Source organism: Triplophysa dalaica, chromosome 1 (assembly GCF_015846415.1).
Source record: "Triplophysa dalaica isolate WHDGS20190420 chromosome 1, ASM1584641v1, whole genome shotgun sequence".
NCBI lineage: Eukaryota > Metazoa > Chordata > Actinopteri > Cypriniformes > Nemacheilidae > Triplophysa > Triplophysa dalaica.
Window position 1 is genome coordinate 18,448,625 of NC_079542.1, and position 22,871 is coordinate 18,471,495.

A 22,871-nucleotide genomic window follows, 5' to 3' on the forward strand; every position below is an offset into this window, starting at 1 on the left:
AGGTGTGGATCCATGCTGGAATCCATAAAACACTGTGTGATTCCTGTGGGAGTTTTAGAGGAGCTGTCTCACAGCGTTTTATTGAGCGTTGAGTTTTATTGTTGAAGTACCTCTGCTGTAGGGGGCAGCACTGTGGACTCCAGTTGGCTGATGGTGTTTTGAAGCAGGTTCACAGCGTCCTCACAATGGCTGGTCAACTGTTCCAACCTCTGACATGCAAAATAAAATTGTTTCAGAGACAAAAATGGACCAGATCATTTGTTGACAGATTATTGCATTTGTCGTTTTCTTGATAGCGTGTCTGTAAATGTTTGCTTTTGTGGATTTTTGTTTACTCATATAAATGAAAATGAGGAAGATTTTCTCACCATTCTGAAGCAGATCCAGCTGCTGTGGGAATAAAGGAAAGTGCCTTCCATGTCTGTGGGAAGTTGAGTGATGTCCACATGCTTATGGAGAGATTTCATGGATGTTAACAGCTCAACCTGACAAACAGAAAAAACACAAAACATGCTTTGGTGTTAAAGGGGAAAAAATATGTTTTGTAGCGGTATTTGAAACAGCTATGTCAGAATAGCTTGGATAGATATCTAGGCTACAGTATGGGTTTAAATAGATCTGGTCCAGCTGTTACAGTAACAGACTCTTGTAGCTAAGCAGGAAAGTCCTTCAGCTAAGAATATCTTTGGCCAACTGCTTAGACACTGAGGGTGAATTCAGACTTGTCTTGTTTGGTTCGATTGAATCGAACTCAAATTAATTTCCCTCTTGGGTGCGGACAAGTCTGAATACAGCAATCCTACTCGGGTGCGGACCAAACAACCATACCAAGACCCAGCTGAGGCGGTGGTCCGGTTCCAAACGAACTCTGGAACGGTGCGTTTAAGGTGTGAACATGGCCTGTCTTCGATTCGACCCAGTTGCAGAACTCTGTCTTCTGCGCAATGCCACTGTCAGCATGCCATAGGCGCACATAAGAGCATGTTCTTACCGCCGGAACTGTCATAGGGATGGTTAACGAAACCCGGAATTAAACAGGCACCGAGGCTAAAAACGCAGCACTGGGGCAGCCTGGTGACTGTAAATGTTTTTTACTTGCACCTGGCTCCGCACTGCGCTGCGTGTCTCCTAAATATGTAGTAGGGGTGTGCACAACTTTAGTTGAATATTAGATCTACAATTATTATTCGAAAATGAAAAACATGGTTAAATGCCTGCCACAGAAGACACTATTAGAAGGTTCATTTTCATTTAACGCTCTTTTGTTTCATCTGTAATGACTTATTTAATAAGTAATAAAATATTTAAATTAGTCTGCAGACTTAGTGAACAAAGATTTAGGAACATTCATTTTTAAGTTTACAAACTGGGCGCTCACAAAATTATTTAATTACTAGCCTATCTGGTGAGCCACAGAATCCGGAAACATTACTTAACAATTAGGTATAGAAATACCACTTAATATGACAATATTAACAATAGTTTATGTATTTAACTAATGAAACACGAATAAGAACAACATTTATATGCGGTGGGGATCAGTAGAATTAGTAAATATTTTCCTCAAATGACAGTCACATTATAAAACATGCACTACAATGGCTCTGTCTGCGGGTAAATTTTTAGGATCTTAACTCATACTATTGACTTTATTTATTATCAACATTATAAATGGTAAAAACAGATTTTATTGTCAGTTGTGGCTATTGTTACCGGGCACATGAAGAGCAGCGTGTCTTCTTTCTTTTTTACTGGCTGAGGAACATTACCAGATTACAACATTCTGTTTTGTATGTTTTTTGTGCGTTTAGTTTTTATGCGTTGGCTCCACATGGGTTTTTATGTAGGCCCCATTTTTTTTTCTTTTTCCAACGTTGCTAATCTTTTCAACATAAAAAACACGTTGTTGCTGGCCCAAGCTAAAGACAATTTATTTTACATTTTTTTAAAAATAAAGCAGTGTAAGTTTTATCCTTTATGTTTTTGTTTTGGTTTCCTTATTTGCATAAAAATATGATTTTTAAAACGGATAACTACAATGATAAGCAGTATTTGTAATACCATTCAAATCTATGATACCCATCCCTAGTTTTGAAGCGCAACTTGTCTTTTCAAAATCCTAATAAAAGCATCATATAGAAAACATTGTATTTTAGGACGCTTTTATAGTTTCTGTATATTGCGTTAGTAGCTGATAAATAAAAACTGCACTATAAAAGATCTCCATGATTAGCCTATTTTTGCACTTCCTGCTTTTCCCTTCCTGAAAATGAATGTCCAATGAGTGGATGACCTTTGCACACATGTGGTTTTGTTTACAATTTTGGTTCACTTGCAAAAAGGGCAGTGTGAATGCAAACCACAGCAAACAAAAAAAAATCAACATTGCAATTGGTCCGGACTTTTCTGGTGTGAATACACCCTTAGACAAAATTACTTAGACAGCAAAAAGTGTTGTGATCCTATCAAAATTCAATGTTAGTACTCTGTACTGGATGGATGCTTTGGTTTCATAAAACTTGAAGCTGTACTTTATGTGGTGAAAAACCATTTAGCCAAGTTTAATAAGACAATCTTGCTTTTTTCTTTTAAATTAACTTTCTAAATGGCACTTTAGAAGACGAACATTAGACTATTTACCATCCAGGTCAAATCTGATTTCTATTTCTCATTATAGAGTTAACTATGGTATATTTCATATTCATATTTATAGCATATTTACATTATGTGTTTTTTCTTCATCCTTTAGTAAATATATGCAGCTCATATTACCACCATATGTGGCATCACACAAATTCAACAATCATCCCTAGTGTGTATGTTACCTGTACAGAAGAAGCTTTCTCCATGCGTAGAGCCACATCTCTGTCAGCCAGCAGCAGTACTGTGTGGATGCATCCAGGCATGGCTTCCTGCAGAAATCGAGTAGACTTTATTATAAAGTGCTTTGAGAGTGCTGCATGTCTCTGACTAAACTGAAGCCATGCTCACTATTGCTAAGCTGCTGCGAATAATTTTTATGTTATTAAAAACTGTGTTGGCTGATTCAACTAGAAGTGGATGACCAATATAATTGCTGTGGGTTGAGTTTGGTCCATGTAAACAGCATTTTGTGGATAGTTGTCATTATCCTTCATGGTTTTTTTCCAAATGCTAAACAGGTTCGAGTTGAATAACTGGATGCTTACATTGTTGAATTCATAATTTATGAACATTTGTATTTTTTTACATGTTTATTCCCGTGATGCATATTCGTCCTACACACTTCGATTGTTGCCAAAGTTTTTTTAACACTGAGAAATGAGTCTGTGAAAGTCACAAATGCTATCGATAGAGCTCAAGTTGTATTTGTACCAGGAATATTCCTTAACTATGCATTCACGTCATTCAACAATCGTTTCCAAAGGTTATATAAGCAGACATGAGCCTTGAGAAAAGCCTCCTGTCAGTGTGAATAATGCAGGTATACACTATACACGCAAGTAAAAACCAAAAAACAACACTCTGTAAAAACAGACAAGGAATATTTTTTCAGGTCATGCAATATGATCATAGCCACATCAGAACAGTAGCAAGAAAAAAAACTTCTGAAAAGGAAAAATAGCATTTACTGAGGAATGTTCCAGAAACAACAACAACTTGGGGAAAAATCTTGTTGAAGACATATTTACTACCTGATGCAGTTTCTTTCCCTGAGCATTGTTTAGTATGCATAAGTGTGCGTAAAGTATGAATATGACTAAGGTTGGGTCAGGTTTCTGGCATTTCTCTGCCATGTGGGAACTTAAAAGCTGATGAAAAGGAATGGCTAATGTGGGGCTTGATCAAAGTAAACCTAAGTCTGGCAAATAACAGATAATAATAGGATCATATCTCAATAATTCAGATAAAGCTTGAATTAATATTTATCAAAGGCTCCTATAAATTGGAAAAAGTAACCAGGGCTTTTCTATTTTGTTGACAAATCAATTTGTAAAGCAATAGAAGAAAAATCAATAAGTTGGTTGGCCACATTTCAAACATATTTATATGAATACCGAAACCCCAGGAAAAGTGCAATTGTCAGCTCTAAAGGACATCCACATTTAGATGATATTATCAGCCCATGTCAGTTCTCTAAAGACCAGCTACTGAGTTACTGCATTCATTCAGCTTCCTCTCATCTGTCGGCATTAGTACTAACCCTGAATGCTCTCAAGGGCATCTGAACACATGTGATGTTTACATCATTCAGGACTTGCCTAAATCATCCCTATTCTGTGTAAAGCCACCTCTTCCACTAGACAGAACTTGTACGCTCTTCATCATGGATTACAGATGATACGGACGAAGATCAAAGCTGTGCAAAAACGACGCTGTGATTAAAAACATTTTTCAATTTTACTTTTCCATTGCCGATTCTTATCTCTCTCCTTAAATCGGGAAGTTGGTAAAGTTAGCCTTGCCATGGCCTCACTGCCTGTCAGTCTTAGTTGGGCAGATTGCTGGCAGTAGAAGAAAGCAGCAGAAATCTGCATTAAAGCCCTTGGCTCGAAACCAGAAACCACTTCCATTAAAAGTGCTCAGGGATCAAATTCCTATAGCAGCTGAAGAATTGTTTTTGAGTGTTTACTGGTTTCCTCAAGTCTTTCATGTAAATAGCTGGTGAGGCGATTATATATCAACAAAGCATATTTTGTATGGCCACCCATATGAGATAAGACAGCCGTTTTCCATACACAGTGACGTATTTAATTAAATGACAAAATATGTACAAGAATTCGGGTTTTGATATCAAGCTTCATGTCAGCTGAGGAAAGACACCAAACCTGAAAAATTACTCTCATTCATCTTCATACTCTCGTGTGAGCATGTCTCAGCGTGTGTAATTGTGCGTGAACGCATGCATGGAAATGTAATTGTATATTATTACAGTTGGTAAATCACTGTTGCATTTATGATGCGTTGGTTTTATTTGCCTTATAGGGAGCCGGTCTGTCAAGGTTTAGCCAATAATAATTGTTGGTATAATAATTGATAGTAACTCTTCCTCGCAGTTCAGTTTGCTGGCTGTTGAATTCCTCAGAAGCGGATGTCGGATTGGAAGTCGAGGTTAAATCTTTAAGTTTAATGCATGTCTGCATTCCACACAGTTTTCAAGCAAGTATTATAGAGGAAATGCCTTGAGGATATGAGTGCCGTGTTCACTGGAGGATACGAACCTGGGTGTGTCTGTGCATATCCCTTAATTAACACATCATATACAGTTAGGGTGTTCTTACTTGGAGGATGTTGAAGGCTTTAAAGAGAGCAGGGACAGGAGAACACCTGCGGGCATCCACCAAGACGGTCAAACCCAAGGCACTGACTTCTTTTCTGTAACACATGATGAAAGTCAGATAAAACACTTGTGGAAAATGTTGTTATCCAAATTTCAATAAAGCAAAGACTTTTGCTGAAATATCTGTTGCTCAATAAATCAAAGGTCTCGTTTCCATCTAGATTTGTGACAGCTGAAATGAAGTTCACCTGAGTATAGTGTAGAAGTAGACCATGATCCGCACCAGCTCTCCACTGTTGCAGTTTGGATTCAACCAGATAGTATTCCTCATCGTCACTGTCACAAGTGCATGGCCTGATTTATCTCTTGTACCTATGATTAAGATAAAAAAGAGAAGACATTTGGACCATATCAATTCAAACCTGTATTTGAATAAACTATAGACCGTTTCATCGGACGCGCGCGCCTGACCTGCAGTTAACTTCCGGTTCGTGTTTGGCTAGTGTCTAATAATATAACTATTTATATTTTATTTAATTCATGTTCATATTAATTTGTGTAATTTTATTGTATAATCATTTTTATAAATAAACCATTTGTTGATTGGGTGCTGTAGATTGGTTGCATTTAAAGAAACCGTATTGTACATTGGCATCAAGCGGTAGAGCTTGGTATCGCTGTCTAGTTTCAAAATATTGGAGAGACAAGTTTAGCCAAGTAACGGTTCTTCTCGGTTTCTTTTGATTATTTTCCGAAATAATCTACAGTGTAACAGAAGTTAACTGCAGCCCACGTATGCGCAGTAACGTTTGTTTCTGTTGTTGCTTTGAAACCGCCTATAAGTCCTTGAACCAGTTCCTCACCAGGCAGGCAGAGCACTCCTGAGTTCATGACATCAGGATTGATATCATGGGTCTCACTTAAAGCAGACTTTGTTTTCTGTGAGATGGCCGGCAGTGGTAAAGGAGCTGCTGAAGGATCTTCACTCTGGCTCATAGCTGACAAAGGAGTATCAGACAAGTTGCAATTGGCATCACTTACTGCTTCACTGTAAGCTGAAACATGAAGATTAGTTGGGTCACACACACAAACAAACACATTTATCAATTTTCCATCTATTTTGGCATCAGAGACAACAACACATCTTTCTACTTCTCAGTATGAGCATAAATAACGTAGATTTAATTAATACGAGTTAGTTTGTGGCTAACTTTGACTGCTCACACACACAAAAAAGTGATCATTTAATCTGGATCAAGATATCATTAAAAAAGCCAAATACACACAAAAAAACTATTCAGACTATCTGTCTTAGACCCATAAATCTTAAATCCTCAGCTAACAAGCACCAAAGTAAAGAAGACCTCCAACAAAGCATAAAGTGTAAGCATTTGTCCAATCTGTCCCGGCACGTGGCCTGGCCTCAAAATCTCAAACACAATATGTCAAATTTCAAAGCATTCCAGGTATCACTCCGTGCATCGAACCATAGGGAGGCGTGGATCTGTGCCTCATATACCTAACAGCCTGATATGGCTCAGAGATAACTAGAGATCAGCTTCTGAGAGTCATAAAACTAAAGCTTTGCTCCAGTGCACTGCCGCTACTGTTGAAGAAAATAGATACTGAGATCAAAAGCACATGATATGCAGCCTTGGGAATTCCATGTAGCACAGGACTCGTAAAACAGCTAACACGAGGACAAGGAAAACAAGGATAAATTGTTCTAAAGCAAAATCTGCCATAGACTGCCTTTTTTCAGAAGTGATTTTGGCTGAAACAGCAGACTTGAGGCTCAGAGGAATGTTATTCTACAGTTAGGTAGAAGCTACGGTAAATCGGAGAAATAAGTCTTTATTACATTTTCTCCACATACCCCATGCCACCTCACAAGCTCTTGCTTTCCTCATCCATCCAATATGCTCCTTGTCAGCAACACAAAGGAAGAAGTCAAGCATAAGAAACCCCAAGGAGCTGAGTGGGCTATCAACTCTGACTTGATTCTTTTTGCATTTCTTCTCTTTCTATCTGATTTTCATTTCCATTCTGACATGAAGCCAGATTTGTAACGTCTCTAAATCATAGCATTTATAATGTATAATATACAACTAGTAGAGAGATATGTTTATTGTCCTAAAAAGGTGCCTTCCTGTGAATGTGTACTGTACATTATATACTGCACGTGTGTCTGTTTTTAAGATGACACACATTAGTAAACAAGAGACTCTGGCAAAGCTTCAAAAAGTCAAATATGGTTCCCTGGAGGAATAGTTAGTGATAACACATAGGTCCTCAGTCTTTATAAATAGATGCCTGTTCCAGCTGCCTACCTCATCAGCTCTCTCACAGCCTGAATTCTCATTAAAGTATATGCTGCTTTTCCTGTTTAAGAGGTTTTATAGTGCTTAAAGGTACAGTTCATCCAAAAATCTAAATTCTGTCATCATTTACTCACCCTTGAGTTTTACCAAATCTGTATACATTTCTTTGTTCTGATGAACACAGAGAAAGGTATTTGGACGAATGCTTGTCACCAAACAGTTCTTGGCCACCATTGACTACCTTAACATTGGTAGTCAAAAGTGCACCAGAACTGTTTTCCTTAACTACATTCTTCGAAATATCTTTGCATTCAACAGAAAAAAAAGAAATATACAAAGCAATTTTTCCTACTATGGTAGTCAAAGGTGGCAAAGAACTGTTTGGTTACAAGCAGTCTTCCAAATATCTTTCTCTGTGTCGATCAGAAATGTATACACATCTGGAACAACTAGAGGGTAAATGATGTTGGCAAACTAGTGATCTGTTCCTTAAACAAAAGTGTGAAAAAAGGTTATTTGCCTTTCAAAATAAAGTGCTCTAAAAATGTTTCATTGTCAATTTGTAGCCAAAAAGTAAGAGTTTAGTCTTTAACGAAAGAATAAACAAACAAAAAATAAGCTCAATTTTGTGTCCATTTCAGTAATAAAGGTATTAACACTGTTGTAATTCTGAAACACAAACTATGTTTTGAAGTTTTAAAACCACCCACTAAGATCATAAGAATAAGATCTATCATAGTCAGACTACCACAACAAACACACAGTCACTGATTCTGTCTGCAATATAACCCCCATCCGTTCTCTGTTACTTAAACACACCCAACATCCCCCTCAAACTACCCCCCCAGCATTTTCTGAGGTAACACAGCAGGGATTGTATTCGAGCCCGCCCACCTCACCTCATTTCCTATATCTCTTCACACCTGTACCACACCTGAGCCAGGTGAGCACATCTGGCAAAACCAAATTCCCATACACTAGTCTGCATAAAGGTAGCTAAAGATCACGCAAAACTCCCTCAGACTGCTGGGAATCTAGAAACAGAGTTTATTCTCAATTCAAGCAATATCGCATTATCAAAGCACACAAAGCAGAAATCATTCACATAACCCCGGCTTCTCTGCCGTCTACTTTTTCAGCTCACATTGTAAAACCCTGTCTATCTTGGACAGTGTTCAGTGAAATAAATGTGTGTGTCTAAATTAGAAAGCATACCGTCTACAGACTTTTATATGACCTCTTTCTCCTGAAGAGAAAAGCGGCCATAGCAGGGCATGCATGGGCAATTTGAGAGCAATTTGTAACCTGTCAGAAGTCTGCGACTGAAGAACAATTAACAGCTGCCTGGTGTATATACTATAGATGAATAGTGCCACTGAGATGGTTTGTAAAGCGCAACTCACGCATAAAACACTTTCATTACAAAAGTGAGGAGAAATAAAACACAAAAGCGGGAAATAATTGGAAAATTAAGGACAAATTGTTGAAAAGGTATATGAAATGAAGTGACTGAGGAAGAGAGGGGTGAGAGAAGCGGGCTCTTCTTCATGAGTTTAGGGAGAGGAGGCAGTCTCCAGAGGCAGTTTAGAGGAACTGCTGAAGATTAATCAGGAAGGGAACTTAAGGGAAAAAACGTTCTCAGAAGAAAGAAAGCATATGAACAAAGTAAAGGTGAGATGAAGATGGACTTTGGTGAAGATGACTCTACCTTGCTCTTCTTGCTGATGGCAATGGGACTCCATGTCAGTCTGCTGTTGATGCTCTGCTGAAGAGCCATCCTCTTGACTCTCCTCATCTCTCCTCACATCCTTCTCCCCCTTTCTCTCCTCCTCTCTTTTTAACCCTCCTGCAGTGGTTGTGTCTTCTCCCATCCCCATTGTGTCCTGAGCGTCTGTGTCTATTTGCTTTAGGTGTGTGTGTCCGTTTGTGTTTGGCACCTCTCGGGCTGTATCAGAGACTTGGAAGCATGCTGATTCAACTCTATTTTGGGCCTCCTGCTCACCCATAACCACGGGACATCTCATAACACTGCCCTCTGATATCACTTCAATATCGCAGGGTTTCTCCTTATCTGTCCCTACAGAGGAGCTGCCCTCTTCGTGAACTTGAACGTTTGTTGTTGTGGAGTGAAATTCGGGTGTGGTATCTACCAGACCTGTTCGAGCCGTCTCAACTTCCTCTGTCGTACTAACGATTCCTATACCTCTCTCTGTCTTTCCTTCCGTTACATTTCTTTTCAGTTCCACCTGTTCTTCCTCCTCACTAGGTGGCTTTTCCACGTCTTCCGTTTCTACATGTTCTGCTTTTGTCTGGCAACTGTCTACCTCCGGGATCTCTACCTCTGTCTTTGTTCTGTCTTCACAGGCCTCTGTCCTCACCTGACCTTGTGAAAATGTTGTAAGCAGATCCTCCCCAGGCTCTGGGGTGACAGAGGCCAAGGCAACCTGTTTGTTTTGTAGAGCAGTTAAAACAGGCCCGACTTCTTCCATACCACTGGCTTTACCATCAGGTTTCTCAGTGTTATAGCTACCATCAATACATGTCTCATGGTTCTTATTTACTGTAGGAGCGATTGATTGAACTACAGGAAGTACATGGTCCTCTTCAGGTGGTGTTGGAATGTGTGAGTGTATCTGACATAGGCTGGACTCAGACATGGGCAATGACTTGTTCTGCTGGTCATAACAGCTTCCCAAATCACGGTCACCTCTCATCTGCTCAGATTCAGAACTGATGTTTGGTTCTTCCGCTGAATTGGACATGGAGGATTCAACAATAGCTTGTTTTGAGTTTTCACTTTCTTTAGTGTTATTTAACACTTCCTGTTTTGGTTGTAATTTGTTAACTACTTTGCTGTCTACATGTGTCACGTTGACCAGTGTGCTGTCTGGTTGGGATGCACTAAATAAATGACATTCTGGTTGTGTTGTGTTTACTGTATTGCAGTCTGATATCGAAGTGCTGACTAGGTTCTTGTCTAAAACGCTAGCTGATTTGTTTTGCGGTGAAGCCTTGACTGGCTCACTGTCTGGTTGCGACGTCTTAACTGTTTTGCTGTCTGGTTGTGATGTACTGACTGGTTTGTCATCTACCTTTAATCTGCTGTCTAATTGTGATGTGTTGCATGCTGGGATATCTAAAAGTAGAGCTGAATCACAATTTGAGTGCTGAACGAAAAACTCTTTGTCAGACGCATGCTTAAACACAAAGTCACCGGCGGCTGTACCTGTAGCACAGGTGGGCACAGGCCCTTCCGCCTGCTGATATGCACTCTCTACCACAGCAGGAACCGTGGGGGTTAAGATCACAGGTTTGTAGGTGTCATTCAGGTTTTCTTCAATTAACATGGCACACACCATGCTTTGCGAGCACGCTCCATTCGTTAGGAATCTCTCTGCTGGTTTAGCTTTAGAATTAGTGGAGCCTCCGGCAGTCTGTGGTTTATGTAGATTTCTGTAGTTCATGCTAATGGCTTGAGTGAGAGAGCCTTTCTGTGGGGAAAAGCGCGGTAAGGAGATATCGGCTAGCTCCACGTACTCGCCTTCAGAATCCTCCGCTGTGCAGCTGGAGCTCCGCCCGCTGTTATCTTTATTCATCTCATCAAGAGCAGGGAGGAGCTTAACATCCCTGTTTTGACAATCCGTCTCCCCTGATTGGTCTGTGGAAGTGTCAATAAAAATACTACATTCTATGTCAACAGGGTTGTCTTCCTGATCTCCAGCAGAGTTCCTTCTCTCTCTGTCCCCATGCTCTTTGACCACCGCCATACTTGCACCTTGTTCCAAAACTTTGGGGGGTCTGCTGATAAATTCTGGGTGAACGATATCCTCCCATGGTACCCTAAATATGTCATTATCTGCTGATAAAAGACAGTGTTCAAGGGCGGTTCTTCTCACCACACTCCTTTCCCGATTGATGGAGTCCAGCCAGTCCATAGTGAATAGAGAGGTGTATGCTAGCTTCGGAACGTGCAGCTCCTCAACATGCTGCCCGCTTACTGCCAAGCACTTCACTGTAATACGAGGGGGGCTTCTAGGTGATGGTGTCACCTGCAAGTAGAAGTCACTGGGCCGTAACACACGCCAGTCCAAAGAGGAAAGCTGGATTATGATCTTCTCGTGGATACACAACGGCCAGCCTTCGTGGCGGAACAGGAAACCACAATACGGAAACTGTAAAGAGAATAGAGAGAATCAATCAGTCTGGGAATCTATCAATGCTCATGTATAGACATTTCATCGGATGCACGCGTATGGCCTGAACTTTCGGTCTATGTTTGTTTATCAGTCTTTCTAGAGGCTGATATTATAACTATTTATATTTTAATCAATTCATATTAGTATTTTATTGTAGTATTAGTTTTTTATAGTTTATAACAGTTAACTTAATAGTTATTAAATAAACAATTTGTTGAATTTTATTATATTATTTTGTAACTCAAAATAATAGATTGTTTAACTTAAAATAATCATTTTAACTTACTAGCTAATGTAATTTAATTGTCATTTATTTAGCTTGTTATCAGAAATACTGTAATCTACAAGAACTGTACAGGATCCGGAAGTTAAGTTTGGGCCACAAAAGCACGCACGGATAGAAACGTTTATGTTGTTGCTTTGAACCCGTGTATAGACGGTTTCAGAGGCATCAACCAAAACAAACGTTTTGTGGATCAAACTTAACTTTGGGTAGACCTCAGCAAAGAATCAAAAACTGTTGAGTGGTTTTAATTTAATTGAATGCAATTAATATACAATAAAATGTAGATATAAATTAATATCAATACAAATTAAATATAAAATACATTGTTATATAACAATGCGCAAGTGACTTAGGCCGAGGTGTGTGTAGATATGGCCTTAAAAGGGGGAGAATAACAATTTGTAAATAGCTCATGTTTAAAACTTTAAATCTGATGGTGTATACTTCTATGGTTATTAAGATTGGTTGATTTGAAATACGTGTGTATAGAGGCCTTTGCTGTTAGTAAACTTTGTGACGCATTTTTGTGGGAAGAGCTTAGGTGAAGGCAGAAAGATTCCCTGACCGCTTACTTATGCTATGTAGCACGTTTGCTTGCTTTTTGAGGATGACTAGAATAAAATCTTATTAAATTTTAAAGGAGGCATGAATTAAAATCACAAATTTAACCCGAATTCTTGTTATATAAGAGGGAATCGTATTCATGCAAACATCATGTAAGTGTTGGAACTGAAAATGCCCTCGTTTGTTTTTTATCATGGAAAATCTCTTAACATTTGAGACCCTCGATCGTGGTGATCTTTTGTCCGGTTCGCGACTTTTCGTGTTTTGTCCATTTTCTCTGCTGTTACTAAAACTCTTAAAGGAGCCAGTATTTAGCTTTTTTTGATGCTTTGATTATGCTTTTTGCGTGTTTAACAAGTGATGTTCATGTTTATTATTAAAATAACGCTTTATATTTCACATATTTCAAGTCTATTGTTCACAGCTGTCCCTCTTCTAACAAACGACTGGATTTCTTCCGGTCTATATAAAGTCCCTCCTTCCAAAATGCTCTGATTGGTAAAGCTGACCCAGTCTGTCGTGATTGGTTCCCCACTTAGATTGTGTGTGAGAATACCATACCATATTGGTGCCCCTCTCAGTGCACGTGTGTTCATAAACTTTGGATTTCAGTAATAAACAGTAACAATGGCGTCAAATTCACTTCATCAGTTAAAAACATGCGGGTCTATGAAAGTGTGACTGAGGTCTACTTGTGCATGTGCAAACGTCAATCTTTGTTAGAGATCACACTTTTTTTTAATTGCCTCAGACCGGTTATTTTAATTTACACTAATAACAGAAGAGTTAGTTTTGCCTTTTTATATTGGACCCGAGTTGGATAATAAAACAAGCAGATTGACCAGGAGACATTTGGAAGCAGGACTTCAATGTATGTTTCATAGAAGTGTTTTAGAGGTATGCGCACAAACACAGCTCTCACAGCCAATGTTAAAGTCATGGAAGCTGTTATTTGATTGGTTATCTTAGAATGTGTTTAGATGAATTCTTATTACCAGCCGTTGGACTGTGATGAAAGTGAAAGTAGTTCAGTGCGCAGCTCAGTCAAATGTTAACAATCTCTGATAACCGAACACCACTCCATTTCCACTTCTCTAGGTAAGGCCCCGTCCATTTTCTGGTGTATTCCTTTTGAGCGGAGGTTATTAAAAGCACTCGGAATAGTGACATCATGTACCCAGGAAGTAGAGGGCTGTAGTCCGATTCCAGTCGTTCACTGTCCTTGAAAAGCAAATTCTTTTAAAGACCATATCTCCCTTGGCACTGAACTTTGAGCTTTATCATTTTGCAGGTATTGTTTATGCTCTATCAGCAACATTGCACGCTAACTAGGGTTGAAAATGCCATCACGAAGAAAGGGGGCCTTTAAGTATCTTAAAAGTCCTCGTCACTACTGCTAAAATTTTGGACCTTAAGACGTCTATAAAGCATTAAGATGCTTTATGAATTACTTTTTTCTTTACTAGGATCTTTTCTGTTATTCTAAGGGGAAACGCCCACATTTCTAAGAATTTTCATAGAATTTTGTCACTAGGAGCTTTTTCAAGATTTTTCATGAATATGGGCCCAGACTTCTATTTAGTGGGCTTTCCCCTAAAGCTACAGAGCCTATACATACATACTGTGGATATAAAAAAATAAAGCATATGGTCATTTCTTTTCTACAGTGTATATATATATATATATATTTATAAATATACAGTATATATACGGACCTCTGTTTCGAAGAAAATATAAAGACTGGACCTCTTTGAACTTTAATTGAATACACCTGCCTTACGTCATAAATAATATTTTTGGCAAGCAGTACATGCGCGTCTGCTACTCAACTGCCCATTTAAACAAAATTGTATGATCCCCATTGCATAACACCTCTGCAAAGATTCGACTGTGAGATTGGTAGTAGAATCAGGCTCCTCCTATCGAAGCATTGAATCTTCGAGTATTTAGGGTCACCCCTATTATTATCCTACACTCTTTTGTAATGATAACTATAATCTTAAATTGTGTGTGTGTTAAATAGGGTGTTATCACAAGAGCGCTAAATTATAAATGATTTGAAGTGGCCAATGTAAAATATAAATGCTTACATGGCTTTTATGATCGGAGTTCTGAATGTTTTTTTTCCTATTATGATCTTCAGACATGTTTTTGTATTTGTCGTCTGAATGCCTGTACTTTCCATTCTGATAACGAATGAGAAACAAACTGTATGTTCTTTGATTAAACTCTTTGTAACATTTCTCAAGGATGTAAAGCTGAATATAAGCCTCCGTTTGTTCAATAATAAATCGAGAATCAACTGAGATGTACCTTGAGTAAACGAGGTACCATAAACGCCATAAACGAGACCGAGATTTCTGCAGATCGACTTGGTTGTAGAAGACTGTTTGTGTGCACAAATTATCTAACAGCTCTTTATTATACTATACAAATGCAATTAAGCCTGCATTCAAATGCATAATAGATACAATGTGAACATTCGGTCACTTCTAGGATGTTTTGGGACGTATTCAAATTCATAGAAAACATTTAGTAACAGCTAATAAAATAGAAGGGGATTAGAGGAGACGGGGATTAAAGGACACGTGTTCTTTTCTTGTTAAATCCAGATGCTTCTTTAGGTCACCAAGACAGTTTAGAGACAATAAGCCCTTTTATTTTAGCTCAATTCAGAGCACTGCAGTCGCTGTGTGTGTATTTCATTTTAATGAATAATAATGGAAGTAAAAAGACTTCACCACAAAACAAGTTTAGTATTTACTGTTCTCTTTGCTATAGAATGTAAAAAAAGAAAACTAACATTCCAACTAAATACCAAAATGACTCCATAGTTGAGGGCGTTCCTTCCTATCTGCTTCCTAAATGACTTTAATATTGAATTGTTCTATGTAACATGATTCAAAATGCTTTCGGATATACCAGAGATGAAATGAATATTATAAGTTTAACTCAGGTCGGCAGAAAATGACCCATTTCCTTTGAAAGTCAGAACAGGCCAAGGGAGGAAGGAGAGTTGTGTGTCCTTGTGCTGAGGGTATGGGGGAGGTGAAAGGACTTTTTATTCACAGACCTCTCATTTCAAGCTTCTGTTTCCCATTACTATATTCTCATTTACTTTCAAACAAGCCCAAGCTGTGGCCCCCACCTACAAGGGAGGAAGAGACGGACCTGGAGATACTCCACTGACCCCAGGTGCAGCAACCTGCAGCTGTTCCCACAGTGTTCAAGAGACCATCAATGCACATGCTGACACACACACACACAAATACACAACAAAAACCTGCTATACATAAAGCAGTAGGGGTTCGATTTAGGGGCCTACTTTCAGGTGCACACTAAAGCATAGCCCCTCTCCACCTGCGCTGACCTTTGTGTGGAAGAGCACAGCAGGAATGAAGGAAAGTATTTGTGGGGTCTCTCAGATGTCTGAGCCATCGGGTTCCACTGATTCTTTGACATTTTAAAATGCTGAAGATTTGCTAAACATTACAAACCCCCCATGTCCTCATTTTGTCACTTTCAGTCAAGTATAGCATATGGGGGTGTCGTGTTGAAAACTGTAACTAAGGAACTAGCAGCTAAAATGGAGCGTGAAGAGCTTGCGTTTGTGTGTGGACAGCTGTTATGAGCACATGTGTATGTGTGCTGTGTGTGAGAGCCACCCTGATATGGCTGGGAAAGGTCCCTGCACTCAGAAGCGCTGATAGGACTTCTAGGGTTTCTTCTCAAATAACCAAAACAAGACGCACTAACACAAACACTCAGGCCAACAGGCATGCCACCGCTTTTGTTTAATATAAATGTGTGTTCTGGATACACCCTCACGATGACTAATGATGAGTGGGGGCTCAGCTAACAAAACATAACACTCAGACGAGGACATGACATAACACAACAAGAGATCCAGACTACACACTAAGACAATGCCGTTGAAATGTAAAGAATGAATGAAGTAGTGAGTAAGAGGGAGCAATAAAATAAAAGGGACATGTGTAACTACTGCATCCTGCTAATGGCGTGGGAATGCATTGTCTACACATTTCATTAGCTTACGTGTATTTAAAACTCTGGTCAATCAATCACTGCCTTCTGTATTTAAAAGACCAGCATTCATGATCCCCAACAATTATTGTGGTTTAATGCTAACCTTCTTAACTTAACAGCAGGTCTTTTTTGGTCTTGGCTTCATTATACTTTGTAGGTCACTATTCTGGTGATGTAGCTAGACCATTGATCTATGTTGGTATGCCCAAACATTCTATTGAATTAACAGGGAGTTATCAAATATTATTACACGGCTCGTTGGAATGCTTGATTCTGAATGGCCAGTCGCGGCATTTGCATGTTCGTTATTCCCAGATAACAACCTCTCAAAACTAATAACACACGGTTACCCGGAGGCAGCAAATCATTTTGACAGTTTTTATGACAAATTAAATATAAATATGTCTTTTGATAACATATATGACATTATATTTACAAATGATTAAAGAGTAAGTTAAATATGATTTTTAAGGTCCTGCTTTGGTTTATGGAGTGTCCAATAACAGATTTATGTACATACAAGGTGTAAAAACACTATTATGTCAGGGGTTATACTCATTTTTTGTCGTTTGAAAAATGAATTGTAACCATTGTTCCTCAGAAGTTTTTCCTTTGGTAGTTTACGTAAAACGGACTTAGTTTCACAAAGAAGAACACAGGTTCTAGATGTGATGCACACGAATCACGAACGAGCGGTATTGTTTGGGCTAGGAGAATGAAGTTTTCGCGGCAGTCCCATCAAAACATAGGCCGGATCAATGTCTAGTGACGTAGATAGGCGGTGGATAATGACTCGGAATAGGTTACGTCTCGTTTGTGTGATTCAGAGTAGACTCCCTTTTTTACAATCCAATAACTTTGTTAGTCATTCACCTTCGGACTTATAACTTGGCAGACCGCTTACTTTCAAACACGGCAACATAACAGACTGCATGAAATGTAATTTTAATGATCTAATGTTACTTACTATTGCCTTACTACAAATTGCCTGTTCATGACATTTGAACATCGTTTCTTACCTTAAAACCAAGAGTTTGTCGGCTGTTATCGCGAAATAAGCCCCTTCAGTGTGATACAAGTCAAAATATCAGGGTTTCCACTGGGGGTCCAGTGCAAGCCAGGGCTTTCATCGAGCTGGGCCGAGCCAGTGGCCTCAGGTTTTTGGCTGTGGGGACAAAATATTTTGCGTCTCCACTGTCAGGCCGGTAGCTCGGCAGCGGTGCTCTAAAACCCCGCCCTAAACACACCTCTCTGGACCACACATCATGCAAACCCGCCTACTCAAGCGGGAAGAAGGAAGTTTAGTCAGATAGGAGAAAAGCTGGATCGCGATCGCGTCATTACCAAACAAACATGATGTAGATTTTTATCTTGGTGAAAGACGAGACAGCTAAAAAGACTACGGAGGTCCAGCGGTGTTAATACAAAAGCTTATAGAACATGTGACCATTAAGAATGAAGTTTTTTTATTAAATCTTGAATAACCCACCCTTTGTAGTAAATTGTATTCCTTTCTTTTTTGTTTGTTAATTTTTTATTTAACTTAAACGTTTTTTGTTTCGCATACCCTTCTTATTCTTTTAGCAGAGAATTGCTTTTTTTCCTTGTCATTGCATTAATTTAATTGTAATTAAATAATAATTCTTATTGCAAGTTATCTAACGCAAGTGCTTTTTTATTTTCGTTTCTTATTTATTTTTTGCTTGATGTGTGCTTTGATTATTCGTTTGGTAAGGTCGTTGTTTAATATGAGCAAATGTTATTGTACTTTATTGGAGTTTTTATTAAGAAAGAAAAAAAATGAATATGCAGTTATTTGTTTGTCTTTATAAAGTAAAACGTAAAAAAAAAAAACGTATTCGCGCAATATGATCCCTTTTACATTTATATCTGCCATTTACAACAGAATTGTATGCAATACGCACTCACCTTAACAATTTCAAAGCATCACAATTCTGCCCAAAATAAACATAAACATTAGAAAAAACATTAGACGTAACAATTAATTTAAACAAACATGTAATTAAAAAAATTATTGTGCTCATGGTATGCTGCAAAACAAGTTATTTTAGTTATTTAAGTCAATAACAAACTCTGTCCTTTGAGCATACCAACATGGCGGTGCAAAAACTTTTGGTGGCTTAACCTCCTGCAGTTGGTTAAGCATTCTATGCGCAATCCAGTCATTTATATAGATCAGTGAGCTAGACCCACACCCAACCTGATATAAATAAGCTTGGACCAATATGAAAATTCATAGTGTTTAACCCAACTACATTCCTATTTTGTCTGTCTATTTATTTTCTTCAACTGAAAAGGAACATTGAAACTTACACATGCGTCCTGTTGAATGCTCTGTAGGATGTGTTTTGCAGGCACCAGGAAATCAATGATGTAGCGTAGCCCGTCCCCGCGATATGTCGTCTCGACCACGTCTAACACCTGGCACAGCACAGTGGCCGCAGTGGCTTCGAACGGAGGGTAGAGAGCCGAGAGTGTGCTCTGGATACAGCTGTCCAGAGATTCAGAGTCCTGCAGAGAAAAACACAGAAATACTCTCAACTTTCAGAAGAAGCTCTACTAACATAAAGAGAATGCTAGATAACTTCAGTTGGCCACTGATCATCCTAAAAGCATGAAACGCAATGCTGTCCATCAAACCAGGAGACAGCAAGATATATTTTGCAACTCCAGCACGTGCACTTTAAAAGCACACTAAATCACCCAGGCTTGTTCTTGTCTGTCAATACCCAGGCAAAGCTTTTTTCCGCTGTGTCCACGTGTTCGGAAAGCAGCTGATCAGCGTTCCGGATGGCCTCCATGATGGGCAGTGAAACATGACTCTTGCAGACCAACCAAAAAGCTGCTAAAAATATCAGCCGCTACAGACACACTTTAGGAAACAGGCTAGTGAACTTTCCTCAGTTGGTTGGTTTCTTATAAGCATGATCTCATCATCTACCCTTTACAGTCTTTGCTTGAATTTAGGGGTATTTGTACTTCAGCAAATCAGTTGATACTTTCTGCAACTTTGCAATATATTTTTTCTCATTACTGGTCTTCAACATGCAATGCGCAGTTGTAACCAGGTGATGACAACAAATACTCATGTGTGCACATATCACACAAACCCAAATCTGTCACTCATTCCTCAACCCAAAAAGGAAGAAAATGTATGATTATTTCAATGACCAGAAGTACAGTACCACACCACACAGTACCATACATTTACAAAATGTAACTAATTAGCATTTTGGTTGAAAGTAATTCGTTTTTTAATATGTCATAAATTATTTTTTGTTGTAAATATGCCTGACAAGATTGTTACACCGATTCACATTTTAGTAGGCGTCTTCTGTAAATCAGGGAAAATTGATATTTATTTTTCTGCTCAGAAATGCAATTAAAGGGGTCATAAGACACGGCTAAATCAAATATTATCATTTGTTTTAGATGTAATGCAACGTTTTTTTTTTTTACAAGATTAAGGTAAACTTTTACAAGATTTAAGGAAAAAAAACTGTATTTTCCACATTCCGTGCATGTTTGTATCTACTCTTTGCCCCACATCTCTAAAATGTGTTTTTTTTACAAAGCTCATCGTTCTGAAAAGCGAGGTGTGATATGATTGGCAAGTTAACCAGTGCGAAACAATTAGTCACATACCGCAAGGGGGTAAGACTGCATTGAGAGCAAACTATAAAAGAGATAAAGAATAGATAAAGAAACAAAGAACATGACAGGACTAAAAAAGACACTGCACAGCTGGAAGTATTTGAAATCCACCAGCACAAAAAACAGAACATGAGAGACAAGATATAAGTAGGAAAGATGATAAAGAATTTCTCTTACACAAAACACTGCAAAATTCAGATTTTTTTTAAAAGAAGATGTGTGTTAACAGAAGGAAGAAATGTGATAGATCAGAGGCAAATATTCTGCAGTTTGCAGTGTTGCATCAGTTTTTACATTGCATTAGTCTCAAATGACAAGGCAAACTATAAACAGCACACAAAATGTATTAAGTAAAGTTGTATATATATATATATATATAAATGACTAATTACTAAATAAAACAGTCTAAAATTTCTTCAAAAAATTATTTGATCACAGAAATGTCAAAATACATGTCGATCAGAACGAACGTTTTCTCTAAAAGGACAACTTTGACCACAGGGAGCTTCAACGCCATAACTAACTTTGCTTGCCCATAGAGATACTGTTTGGCAAGAGAAAGTTATAAATCTTTCATAAGTTTGAAGGACCTAGTCTAATTACCAGCCAACAAAGAGAAATCATTTTCTCATAATGCTCTCTACAGACCAAAGGGAAGAAGCAGGTTAATTGAGGCATTAATTAACCTGCTTTACCTGCATTAATTTTTCAACTAATTGCTGCAGTGTGTATGTGTGTGTGGACTTGGTTTTTATATGTTAGTGGGGACCTTAACCTGAATGCACACCAACTCATGGGGACCCGTGTTACTGTGGGGACCGAATTGAGGTCCCCACGGGCACAAAAGTTTATAAATTCTACAGAACAATCATTTTTGAAAATCTTAAAATGCAAAAAGTTTTCTACGATCTTTAAGTCTAGGCAAGGCAAGGCAATGCAAGTTTATTTATATAGCACATTTCATACACAAGGGCAATTCAAAGTGCTTTACATAAAATGATTGACAGAAAGAAATAAAACGTATCTATAAAATGCAAATTATTTAAGATCACAAATACTTTAGATGTTAAGAAACAATAAAACAGCAATAAAATTGATTAAAAAATGTGAGTGTATATATAAAAAGAATAAGAGCAAAATAAAATAAATTAGAAATAGAAGTGCAGTTGATGTAAACCAGCACAGCGCTCATGTTGTGAATGCACAGCTAAACAAGTGTGTTTTTAATCTGGATTTAGAAGTAGCTACTTTTGATGAACATCTGATGTCTTCTGGAAGCAGATTCCAGCTACGGGTGGCGTAGTGGCTAAACGCTGACTCGCCCTGTTTTGAGTGAACCCTTGTTATCTCTAACTGACTTGATCCTGATGATCTGAGAAGTCTGTTTGGTTTATATTCAATGAGCATATCTGAGATGTATCTAGGTCCTAGACCATTGAGTGATTTATAGACAATTAATAATACTTTAGGGTTGGGTTAGGGGACAAAATATATAGTTTGTACAGTATACAACTCATAACGCCTATCAACTGTTCCCACAGAGATAATAAATGTACGTGTGTGTGTGTGTTGTGCCATGTTATCAGTGCTGTAACTCCGTCAGCCTTGGAACTGTGATATCCCCCCGCACATCTCAAGCATCAGAAATAACACAAACGGGATAAAAGTGTCATTATTCTCTTATTCTCAGCTTTTACTTTGACTGGTGTGTGTCTTATGCTGGTTTAAAACACAGATTACAATCTGTGTTCGATTCACAGTTCACTTCATCTAGTATCCCTCTTTCTTTCTCATCCCCACCTCTTTCATGTTTTCATCTTCCAATCTCTCTTTCCCTCCGTGGCTTTCAAGAACTAAATCTATCAAGGGCATTACAAAGTCAAAACCTGTTTTTCTGACCTTGTTCACATTATACAAATCTAAATTCCAGAATGTGTAGTATTTGATGTGAAAGTTCATGTTTACTCTATGCTTGAATGTTCTTCATCAACATCAGTCATTATAGACACACGATATGTTAGCCCGCTGAAAGATGTTGTGGAAGAGAGCTGCACAATATGGATGTAAAAATGGGACATGTCAAATTTATGGATAATGCAATGTAAAAAGTTCAGATTAATGTGTCAATGTGTTAATTAATGTGATTAATATGTAACTCATTTTTCAGTGATGCAGATAAATGGCAGGCCTAAATTATTGTGCTATATGACTATTTAAGACAAACTTAAAGGTGCTGTGTGTAATATTTAGGTGGATCTACACAAATGCCATATAATATACGTAAAACTATGTCTTCAGAGGTGTATAAAGACCTTACATAATGAAGTGTGATGTTTTTATTACCTTAGAATGAGCTATTTCTATCTACATACTTTGTGGGTCCCCTTGAATGCAATTTGCCATGTTGTTTCTACAGTCGCCGTTAATGGACAAACTGCTCTACAGAGTGCGCCTTTCCTAAAACATTTCACCTTCTGCAAAGAAGCAAAAAACACGACAACATCTTTGTCCTGTTAGAGCCA

The 22,871-nt window shown here is 38.3% G+C and overlaps 1 protein-coding gene across 3 annotated transcripts in view; it reads right to left on the minus strand.

Moving 5' to 3' along the window:
• The window catches only part of plekhg4 (pleckstrin homology domain containing, family G (with RhoGef domain) member 4), a 63,088-nt gene that overhangs the window by 28,968 nt on the left and 11,249 nt on the right, over positions 1-22,871 (minus strand). For 2 of the 3 annotated variants that reach the window (XM_056753565.1, XM_056753557.1), the window contains exons 2-9: positions 19,009-19,206; positions 9,290-11,753; positions 6,124-6,315; positions 5,509-5,632; positions 5,262-5,355; positions 2,826-2,912; positions 369-485; positions 111-209 (exon numbers count right to left, since the gene is read on the minus strand). In XM_056753565.1, the coding sequence (XP_056609543.1) occupies positions 111-209; positions 369-485; positions 2,826-2,912; positions 5,262-5,355; positions 5,509-5,632; positions 6,124-6,315; positions 9,290-11,753; positions 19,009-19,206 (3,375 nt within the window). The remainder of the gene's footprint in view (positions 1-110; positions 210-368; positions 486-2,825; positions 2,913-5,261; positions 5,356-5,508; positions 5,633-6,123; positions 6,316-9,289; positions 11,754-19,008; positions 19,207-22,871) is intronic. The other variant, XM_056753574.1, reaches the window with a different exon arrangement.